General features: G+C 30.1%; 1 protein-coding gene across 6 annotated transcripts; it reads left to right on the top strand.

Moving 5' to 3' along the window:
* Positions 1–7,151: 7,151 nt before the first annotated feature.
* LOC145611304 (tRNA(His) guanylyltransferase 1-like) lies at positions 7,152–11,374 on the top strand. 6 transcript variants are annotated; one of them, XM_081666623.1, is made up of 6 exons: positions 7,152–7,403; positions 7,597–7,756; positions 7,838–8,276; positions 9,125–9,256; positions 9,350–9,394; positions 10,936–11,374. In XM_081666623.1, exons 3-5 carry the CDS (start codon positions 8,137–8,139, stop codon positions 9,381–9,383), a joined length of 306 nt encoding a protein of 101 aa, XP_081522749.1. In that variant the 5' UTR covers positions 7,152–7,403; positions 7,597–7,756; positions 7,838–8,136; the 3' UTR covers positions 9,384–9,394; positions 10,936–11,374. The 6 variants fall into 6 exon arrangements, with proteins under 6 accessions (XP_081522749.1, XP_081522748.1, XP_081522747.1 ...); XM_081666622.1 differs by having other exon boundaries at positions 10,928–11,374; XM_081666621.1 differs by having other exon boundaries at positions 10,164–11,374.
* The last annotated feature ends 588 nt before the right edge of the window (positions 11,375–11,962 follow it).

The following is an 11,962-nucleotide window of genomic DNA, read 5'->3' as shown; positions in this document are numbered from 1 at the left end:
GGTATATTTCAATTCTAGTAACATAATTGTTTGGTAACATGTTGATTGTATGTTTCACTTGGAATTAGGCAATTAATATTTTGATTAATATTTTTTTTTGAGGGCATTGTATTTTGATTCATTAATAAGTTTCAATTATAGCAATAAGTTATTTATGCATATCAATAATAGTAGGAGTGTTTTATATTTTTATTTTTCTACAATAATCTTATATAAATTCTGAACTAAATCTAGCCTGAAATAGACATGATCAGAGTTACCAGAAAAATTATTAATAAATACTTTTAGGTGCAAAAAATTTAAAATGACAAGATAGAAATGAAAAATATTTACGTGAAAATTATATATCATTGTTTTTAAAAGACTACATAGTCATTTTATATATGTACTTGATACAAATTAAGGGGTACTTGAAAATCTAGTATTTAAACGCAAATGTGGCTTTAGTCACCAACAAGTGCCTATTTACTAAATAGCCAACCATCACTATTTAGATGTATATACGGAGTACCATGCAACAAGATATTTTAAAAAAAGATAAATAAAAATACTTATTTGTATAGTTTGGTTGTAACATCTTATTACATTACCATTGTATAAGGATTTTTTCATTACAAAAGTGTAATGCACTGTATCACACAGCGGATATACCAATTAAATATGTTAGGTTACTATAAAATGTACTAACTAATGTTAAACGTAATTTGTTCACCAAGCGACACATGTAGATAACTCTTCAACCGCCTCAGTGTAGTGACACATATTTGGTTTCATGTAGATAAAATTCAACCGTCTCAGTGTGCCTATATATATACCAATATACCATTTATTTGTAGAATGACATTCACAAACTAATTGAGATAAGAGGTTAGTTTAGTAAGAATTGAGGGTCGTGATCATGGGAAAAAAGAATCACCCCAAGATGGGAATAAAATAGACAAAGGAAAGAGGCCTCGTATGGAAGATAAATCATTAGAAACGTCTGATTCAAATGTTCATAAGAAGCCCAAGAAATTAGAGAAGGTAGTGTCATATATTATCATAAAATTATTATAATTAATTTTTTTTTTAAAAAAGACATGTCTATGTTATAGTAATTTATAATAAATGTTGTATGTGCAGGGAGAATGTTCAAACACTAAGGACAACACAAAATGTTGTTGTCAACGAAGGATCAGAACAATGAGGAAGTTGGTTTCGATTGGTGCATCCCCAAAGCCAAAAGGTTTATTCTTTCAATTATGTGACAGGCATGATATCCTACCGTATGATGAAAATAGATTGGCGCCTTTCGTATGGGATGAATCTGTAATGCACCATATATGGTTGAAATTATGCGACAAGGATCTTGCAAGGTCTATGGCAGTTTGCAAGGAATGGGGAAGGGTTATACCCCATTGGAGGTACTGCATGGGTGATCTTTGGTGTATTCCACCATGTATTCAAAGACCAAAGTTTTTCGATGCATGTTGTGATGATGAATCAAATTCCGACAGTGATGATGGACAAAAATAGGTTGAATTGTATATGAATTATTAGTATTCATTATGATATGCAGTTATGCAGTTTTAGCCTATGTAATATATATATTCTTCCCTGTTATATTTTATATTAATGTACAAATTTATAATTTATAATTTATAATAGTATGAAGTGTAAATATCAATGAATAATTTTAGGTTACTATAATATTATGTATCTAATAGCAACTCATTGTAATACAACATTAATATGTAGTTTTAGCCTATGTGATAGAGAATGAAAAAGGAAGTGGAGTAGCTTGTTACTGCAAGGTAAAATATTTACCCAAAAAGGAAACGTGTCAACTAAAAAGAAACTTCCTAAAAAGAAATACGTGTCAACTAAAAAGAAACAGAGGTAGTATATATATATATATATATATATATATATATATATCAATAACTATATACTTATATCAATAACTATATACTAAAAGACACACCAGCAATGACACGTGTCATCTCCTGGTGTGTCCTTAGTATTTTTTTTTTTTGCTGAATAAAATATTATTATTAAGGAAACAAATCTTATACAAAAATACTTTCGTAATCTTATACAATATAATTACTTAAATTAACATATTTTGGCATATCTTCAATACAAATATTTATAGCTAAAAAAAAAGTACATTCCACTACAAGAATATATCATATTTATTGTTTTTTCTAAAAATGGTTTATATAGTTATTTATTAGAATTCATAATTCTACTACAAGGTATTCATATAAAATCAATATTTATTAGAAGATTAACAACGTATATTTTATTATCCCTTCGATAACTAATTTTCATAATAATAATAATAATAATAATAATAATAATAAAATAATAATAATAATAATATTCTGTCAATAATCTACTGTATATATACTAAAATTGAGGAACCTTAACTAAAATATTACCCACGTCACTATTCATCACAAATCTCCTACAACCAATAAAATTTATTTCTCATACATTTCAATCTTTATATATTATTTCATATTCTTACAACACATTATTTTATATCTAATACATTTTTTCGTCTTAATCAAAATTTGTCAACTATATTTTCAAATATTTTTTTGTTTATAAATAACTTAATTAGAATGATACGAAGTATATTACAATTATAAGTTAATAATGGTTACTGAAAATTACCGTGCATGGCACGGGAAGTAACCTAGTATATATATATATGTATATATATTAATGTATAAATTTATAATAGTATGAAGTGTGAATATCAATGAATAATTTTAGGTTACTATAATATTATGTATATTGTAGCAACTCATTGCAATACAACATTCATATGTAGTTTTAGCCTCTGATATTGTATATATATACATATATATATATATATATATACATATATATATATATATATATACATATATATATATATATATATATATACATATATATATATATATATATATATATATATACATGTATATATATATATATATATATATGTATATATATATATATATATATATGTATATATATATATGTATATATATATATATATGTATATATATATATATATATATATATATATATAATATCAATGAATACTTTTAGGTTACTATAATATTATGTATCTAATAGCATATGTGAATTGAAGTACTTCGTATTTACCAAAATAATATGTATCGTGATAAAATAAACTACAACTTTTTACATATTCTTAATGGGGCTCTCTAAATCTTTGTAATCAAATGTTACGTATTAGTAGTTAAACGAAATCAAATTAACAAATTAAATCTATCTATATCTATAAGTAATCAAAAACTCTAACTAGAAACGACACATGTTCCCATTTAATTACACTTCTCTATATTATTCTGTAATCCAATTACCGAATGTGTTATTGCATTTATTAATATTTTAAGTCTATTTCTAAGTCGTCTTTCATTAAATTTATACTTCATCTTCACCTCTCCTCTTCAATTCAACTTTTTCCTTTTCTGTTTTTAGTTTTAGCTCCTCCAGGCCACCCCCTTTATTTAAGAGTCCTTTTCCTCGAGGACGTGAAACAAAAAGTAATAAATCTAATATATGTATGTAACGGGGAGTTTTTTTCCGAGGTTTTAGAGAGCCGCATAGGATATAATTTTCTTATTGTGCCATGTAAGAATATAAATTTTATTAGTATCTAATAAATTAATAATAGATTATTAAATCTTTTATAATTAAATAATTCATATGGCGCGTAAGCAAAATTGACAAAAGTGATTTTAATATTTAAATTATAATTAAACAATTCAAATGTCACGTAAGAAAGATTGGCGAATGAGAGTTTTAAATTTAAATTAATTAAACATAAAATAAAATATTTTTGATGTTAAGAACTTTATCTAAATATATAACCAATTTTAGCACGGTAATTAAAAAAAATTATTTTAAAAAATCTAGTTATAATCTAAGGACATGAGATTATCAATATATATAAGTGGCCTTTTTTTATAAAACTAATTTTTTTATAAAACTAATAAAGCAAACTATATATTTAACTTCTTATTATTTTACTTTCTTTTATTTACAAACAATGACCGGAGCATCGCCAGTGCCAAAAACTAGTTAAGAGATAATAAGTTGTTCTATGCTACGGAGTATATATACATATCTCATTCATGTGTACTACAGTTTAAAAAACGCTAGTATAAGCAGTTAATTTGTACATAGTACATGTTGGGATAGGTAAATTTACTAAGTAGCAAATAAATGTGAAATGAATAATACGAAATTAATAAGGTTATATCTAAGACGATTTACTTTTTACAAGATCAATCAAATGATATGATTTTACTTAAGCATATATGCAAATATACTCCAATATTCTATTTTCTACCATGAATTATAAATTCAAATTTTGTAACCTTGTACTATTATAATTATTATAATTATTATATAGCGTAGGATAACTATTATTAGCAGTTCTTATTGAAGGATAGCTATGACGTTTATAGTCGTTTTTTAAGATTAATTTGATTTTTACATGATTATTTAGGAACAACTGTTTGATAAGTGTCAATTTCTGTACATATAACATAACCTAACAAGTCCATTTGTTTTCGGGGTTTCAGGGTATATATTCTGCAAATTGCTAATATAAAAAGTTATTTACTATACTCATACTAGTAAACGCTAATATAAATAATTATTTTTTTGTTAATAATCAAGGTCGGTGTAGGATTTTTTACTGATTTAATTAGTATCCAACACATTTGAATTTGCACATGATTAATGGAAAAATATGATTTTACTTAAACAATTGTTATTGTTACTAATTATATATGTATCTTTGTATCATCCAAGAAAGTCGCAAGGACTGAAATTTAATTACCCGTTCAAGTTCAGAATCTAGTTCGAAGATTCGTGGAAATCTTAATACGAGAAACGAATGACATTAATTCAATATAAAGTATATTTTTTCTAAATTGATATCATATACTGGAATGTTCAACCTCAATTGTTGAATCTGGAAAAGCGAGATAGATAAGAACAGTGAAATTCGTTTAATTAAATTAAACACATGTTAGAAATAAATCGATCATGGTGGATTGTTGATTGTTCAAAATCGAATTCGTTTGTCCAATACACATGCTCGGGAAAAGAAAAATTCTTATAACTTCATCTGAGTAACAATTGTCGGCGCTGGATTCCGTAATCTTCACCGTCGTCCTGTTCATCTTCTCCGGCGTCGTGTTCATCTTTTACGGCGACGTTATCATATTAACCTGTTAATGGTTGTGAATCTTGTGATACCATCAATGATAAAATAATAGAATGAAAAAAAAAACAAAATTTTAGTGCATTAAATGCAGTTAGGCGCCAAGAAATTTGGCCAGCCATTTTCCCGCTTCCAGCAGCTTGTTAGCGCCAATGAGGGTGAATTTTTCCCCCCTAAAATTCCCTCTTCTTTTTTTGGCTCTTGCTTAGGTGGCAGCATCTCATTGGGAATGTATATGGAGCCCACATACAGTGAATGTATGTGTATCACTATCCGTAGATTAGGCTCTTTTGATGCTACTTTTTTTTTTTTAATTTTCTAAAATTATACTCGTAATTACATCATGAACACGCATTTAAATAAGTTAATCTCTTTTTCCTTAATTAGTGCCTTTATTAGCTCATACAGTATGTGAAAAGTATGCTGACTTTGTCTTAAAACCTTTATCATTAACTTTTAATATACCTACTTTGTTATAAAGATATCAATTATACACAAAACTTAGCCAAGAGATTGATGGATTTTCCCTCGATTAAAGAAATTTGTTACTTTAAAGGGGACTTTATGATTAAAAGACTAATTAGGAACAGTAGTTTAATTAAGCCCATTAAGCTTTCTATCGCCTTAAGTTTCTTAGCTCTATTTTTATGCTCACATAAACCACTTTAATCAATATTTATGCAAATTCAGGGTCCCTTTTACAATTTTTTGAGTAACTTTTATGAATAAAGCATAATTACTTCGTGACTTTTATTTATATTAGGTAACTTTTATTTACTCGTATATTAGAATAACTTTTGTTCATTTTAGGGTAACTATATAACAGATGTAGAACATTTTATTATACATCCAATTTATTTAAAAGTTTATCATGTGAATTTGTGAGTTTTAGATGGAAGTAATGTAAAAACCATTTAGGTACTTGATATGAAACTTTATACTTTAAAAAGCTTGACCAAAAAAAACAAAATGCATGGATCCATCATTCCATTCGAACCATTCTAAAAAAATCCAACCAAATAGCCCAAAATTAAGAATATTCGGGTTCGAAGAACAGCTCGACCGATAGATATAAGCCACGTGGTAACCATGCGATGGATGGACGGCGTTTAGGTGCTTGCAGTACTATTTGACTGGAATTCGTTGGAAGTCAGCTCTCTCAGCAGTCACCAAGTCATTATCTTATCTATCTACGAGTATCAATTTACTTTTTTTTTTTTATTTTATTTTATTTTATTTTTATTTTTTATTTTTAAATTTTATTTTTGGTGAGATTCTATAATGTTCTGAGTGCCGTCATTATCTACCATATTCGCATGCCTTGTGTCAACTGTCAAGTGTGTGCGGTGTGCCCAGCAACTCAACCCGCTCGCTATAACTCACTATATTTGTAAATTGTAATACTAGTACTCTAAATTTTTTTATTGTTTTGCTCATAAGGGTTAATCATAAATTTGTACGTAAACAAACAAGATTAAAAAAAACGTACTGTATTAATTGGAGAGAAAAAAAAAAAAAAAAAGTATTAAAAGAGTTACCTTGTCAGTGTTATAGGGACTCGGTCAGTGTTATAGGGATTACTCGGTCGGTATTGTAGGGTTACTTCATCAATGTTATATGGGTTTTTAAGTTGTCATACAGTGTGGCCGACCGTACACAAGATGGGTTGGGGAAAGGAAAAAAAAAAAAAAAAAGTTGACGTCTCAAGTCCATGTGTCATTGTATCATGTTGCTTTGTGCTTGGCTTGGGTATTTTGAAAAGAAGATGATTACCCCGTATAATACAAATGTATCTATAATAATAAACCATATAAAAGTTCAAGAGGGAAGTTACTGTTCTTATGAATAGTAACTTCTGGCGCTATTACCCTCTTGCCCCCAACATTAATGTATTGCCAGATTTGCCCTTGCTTGCTTTGACTGGGTTTTCTTAAGTAGGTGGTTTTCCCATGGTCGGTTCCTGGTTTTCCTCCCTGCCTTTCGTTTTGCCGCTTCTTCCCGAATCCCCTCAAAACAGTCAACTTTCTGGCTTTCTCTCTCCTTACCTCCATTTTCTCTCCTCCCTCCATTTTACATTTTCTGAGCAAGAATGGAGCAGCAGCGGTGAAATCAAGGGCGGCGGCTCAAATACCACCACCAATTTTCCCTCCGTCACTGCTTTTCGGTAACTTAAAAATAAATTTCTGATTATTATTGTTGTTCATTTGATGGTTAATTACCCAACATTTTGAGTTACTTTTGTTGATTGTGAAATGGGGTAATGTGAATCTTTGTGGGTATTTGAAAATTTGAGTTTTTTGTGGTTTAATTTAAGTTTGTAATTGAATTTTTCTATGTATCCTCTCTTTAATTTGAAGCGATGTAGAGTTCTACCATCACCACAACCTACGCCGCCGCGACTATCGATAGATGCAAACTACAATCACCACATCCATGGTTTACGGCTAGCCTATCTCAAATGGATTGATGAACTTGAACATCCTTCATTGTCAAAAAACTCCTGACCTTGTTCTCAAGGTTCGCAAACTCTAATCCTTAACTCTCAATGATTTTATTGCTTTCTTGCTGTGATTGAATTCGTCTTTCATCTTATGATAGCATCGGTTTGGTTTGATTCGGGATTAAATGTGTCAAATTATCAAGGTTTCCTCGAAATCTCTACTCTTGCATGTTTGAATTGGGTTTTTTTTAATTTATTTTATTTATTTTTTTTTACTTTTTTTGTGGCCTGCTAATACTTCTTTCAGTTCTTTGCATAATTTGTTTGTAAATTTTTTACCTGTATTATGAGAATTGTAAGTGGAGATTAATTTTGCTATTTTTGGTTATTACTTCATCGAAATTTGATGTTATTGTAATCAAAGGATCCTTGTTCAATGTAACTTGATTAAGGATATATGGCGGGACTACGGGAGTTTTCTGATGAGTTGTTTGTTTTAGATGCTCACAATCAGTATGTTAAGTCCTTTGAAGTTCAAGACAAAATTATGCTGCCCACTATGATTGTTGTTGTCATTGACGGCCGGAATTTTCAAAGGTGAGTCTCTATTTTTTGCTTTAAAAAGATGGTCTTCCTAGATGACTCTTGTATCATGATTATAATAGCCGCTTATTTGAGTATATATCCTTGTTTGCTTGATTATTATAGCCACTTATTTATCAGCTTATTAAATAACTTGGCATTGCCAATAATCATTTTACTAAGATTCACACTCATTCCATTGTTAGAGTTCAACTAGAGTATTCACACAACATTAGGGGGGTGTTGTTGATTAAATTGATTCAATCATTATTCTTAAAAATAATCAAAGTAGTAAAGCATGAATATAAAATTGAGATATCAACAACAAAAACCAATACAAAGAAGCAAGTATTAAAGAATCCAAGTGATGTAAACATAAATTAAAAAATCAATACTCCTTACATCCTCAGATTATTGTTAAGTACACTATTTTGGTCAATTTTCTAATAATTGTAAGTAAGTTAAGAGTACAAAACTTTTCTTTGTTTTGGTTTTTGTTGTTGATTATATCAATTTTATACTCATGCTTTGCTACTTTGATTATTGTTAAGAATAATGAATTGAATCTGATTAATGGGTATAAGTTTATATACCGGAAGACTTGCTTCTATTTAGAGTTTGAACAAATCTTTTTCTTTTGATTTGGTTCTTCGCTAAAATCGAGTTGATAAATTTTCTTGAGTGGTTGAAACGGTATTGATTGTCACAATATGAAAGTTATTTTCATAAGGTATATGGTGAAGTGTTGAAGGCTTATTTTCTTAACTACCCTTCTAAACCTTTTTTTCCCTCCTTGTATTGCACGGTTGTCCCCTGTACTTGCTAACTAAGTTTCTCTTACCTGGGTGAACTTGATATGACAGGTTCTCTGAAGTTCATAAATTTGAGAAGCCTCGTGATAGAATAGCCTTGAAGTTGATGATTTCATGTGCTGCTGCTGTCATGGAGGAGTATGCTGACATAATATTTTCATATGGATATAGTGATGAATTTAGGTACCTGTAGCTCTCATTTACTACTTGCTATATTTTGAAAACTTTAATTTGATGTTTATCAACTGGTTGTTGCTGTTGCTATTGCCCTTGCAGTTTTATATTGAAAAAGGAGTCAAAATTTTACTAGAGACGTGGAAGGTTTGTGGTTGAATTATAATAATTGTATTTGCGATTACTGTTATTAAATTTTTAGAAAATTAAATTATTGGGGAGGTTAGGGAATTTTGATTATTGAGCTGTTTTTTTTGTTGATTTTTGTTGTTGTTGTTGTTGTTGTTTTTATTAAAGATGATTATAGTAATTAAATTCCTTATTTGGTCTAGGAGTTATTGAACTGTGATGCAAGTAGTATATCTAAAGATTAGTTATTCAGTAATATCTTGATGTACAACAGGAATTGTGATAGGCATGGGGGGATTATTGGGGAAAGCGTTGAGCGATTCAATATGGAACAAAATGAATGTGAGGTTATCGAATTGATACTGTTATATCGATTGAGGAACTATAAGCAGTGGGAATAACAATGGGAAGGGCTCTTTATTCATGATGAAGTGGGATAATATAAATAAGTGCAGGAAAGTGGAAAGATTACTATGTTTCTCTCTCTGATTTCTGAGCTAAGGGATGTTTTCTTTGTTCAGTTGATACTTCTTTAGCTTCCATTATGTCAACAAACTGATTAGGTGTGAATAGAGGTCAGTAATCCGTTTATAGCTTTAGCATGTTAGTGCTGACTCATTGTCACAGCAATTAGGATTTGAATCACTAGGAATCCTTTACTTAATTCTTAGGATTAACAAAGTTGCCAATGCAAATGTCTTGAATTTATGCTTGTGTGGGATTTCAATATCAATAGGCCACAGAATAATGAATGCTGTTACACTTTTTTTTCCCCTTTTATTGGTAGGACGTGGGAGCTCATAGCACCATGGACAGGGGTGCAAGTTAAAGTAACTGTTAAGTTCATTTTGGGGGAGCTGGACATAACCTATAGTCTTCCGTACATGATGGATTACTTACACTAGGGTGGTTCAAGAGAGATGTAGCACTTTTGGTTGAGGTTGTTAAAGGGTAAGGAGCTGCTCCACGCCAAAAAAAAAAAAAAAGAAAAGAAACGAAACAAGGAGCTGCTTACTTCATCAATCAAGAAAAGTCAGGAGAATTAAGCAACCATATTTTGAAATTCTTTGAAAAGTTTTAATCCTCTGGTATTTCACAAGATGCTTTTTGCTTGCTTGATGCATTTCAATAGTCAACTTTTGTTGTTTTAGAAAGAGCAGAGCTCGCTCTAATTAATTTGTATACATGATTAACAAAGTTGTTGATATGGTGTGTCCCTTGTACAGTGTTCTCCATCTATGGGATCTCCTCCTTTTCCATTGTACAGTGTTAATTATCCCCTGTTGTCTCAGTTGTTGGGATTCAAATAAGTTTTAGTGATTCCGTTGGATTCTTTCACCAATACATCTTTTTCTTGCCACTATGTCTGAAATATCTTGTGTTTTTGAAATCAAGTTTTGTTGAATGGTTTTGTTTCTAAAGCTATCATTGTTATTTCAGGAGCATGCATATTAATTCATTACTTCAATTTACATTATTATAGCTGCAATTATTTATAGTACCTTTTTTCCGTGAGTTAGGATTGCAAGCCTAACAAATCTAACTTGGTAGATTGGCAGGCGTTGTTGAGCCAAGGTTGTGTTCTTTTGCTGTGAGAACAAGCTTGCTACGAGGTCCTTTATAAACAGATGTGTTGACCTTGGTATTAGCTGCACATTAGGCCAGGTAGGAAATGTGTTGACATTCTACAAGGTCTTCTTGGCTTGTGTGGAGAGGAAGTTTTTATAGAGAATTTTCCTGATTATCAAATAATAATTAGGAATGTAATATATTATTGTTGTAAGTATTGAAATGAATTTGGTAGTATTAAGGAATAATTAAGATGAAGGTAGTTTTCTTAATTATGTTTTATTTTTTTATGGTACTCCCTGTGAAGAAGTTTTAAGCTAGCTTCTGTCTTGCACTTTTTCTGTATTTAATTTATCTCTTTTCTCCACTCACCTCAGAGTGAGTTGGGATTAGGGCAGCTAAATTACTAAATTATCATTCTATTTGATATATCTTTATGCAGATTTAGTGGTTTAATAGTGGTCAACTTCAAGCTTATTTCTATTCTTGGAATTTCATATATATATATATATATATATATATATATAGAGAGAGAGAGAGAGAGAGAGAGAGAGAGAGAGAGAGAGAGCAAAGGGAGGATGTGAGCGAGTGTGAAATAATAAGGGCCAGGAGAGAGGAGTTAGAAGAATAGAAGAAGAGGGTTAGGAGAGAGAGAAAGGAGAAAGAGGGCTAGGAGATGGACAAAGGGGTTGAGAGAGGTGTTAGGATAGAAGAACAGAGGGACAGGAAGAAAAAAAAAGAGAGAGAGAGGAGGCCGAAAGAAAAAGAGAAACAGAGAAAGCTTTCTATGAGAGATATAATGAGGTCGGAGGGAGAAAGAGATGGAAAGGCTAGGGGAGAAAGAGCATGTGTATAATATAATAATAGTTAAAGGAAAAGGATGGGAAGGAAAAAGAGGGAAATGAAAGGGAGGTTGGGGGAGGGAGAAGGTGAGTTTCCATTTTTCCTTCAAAATATCTCCAACAATATAAAGATTTGATTTATTAAATCAAAAGGGAATAGATCTTTCCAATACCC

This window comes from Chenopodium album, chromosome 24 (assembly GCF_948465745.1).
Source record: "Chenopodium album chromosome 24, dcCheAlbu1.1, whole genome shotgun sequence".
NCBI classification, from domain to species: Eukaryota; Viridiplantae; Streptophyta; class Magnoliopsida; order Caryophyllales; family Amaranthaceae; genus Chenopodium; species Chenopodium album.
The sequence above is the reverse complement of the archived record's forward strand: the minus strand, read 5'-3'. Positions and strand labels throughout refer to the sequence as shown.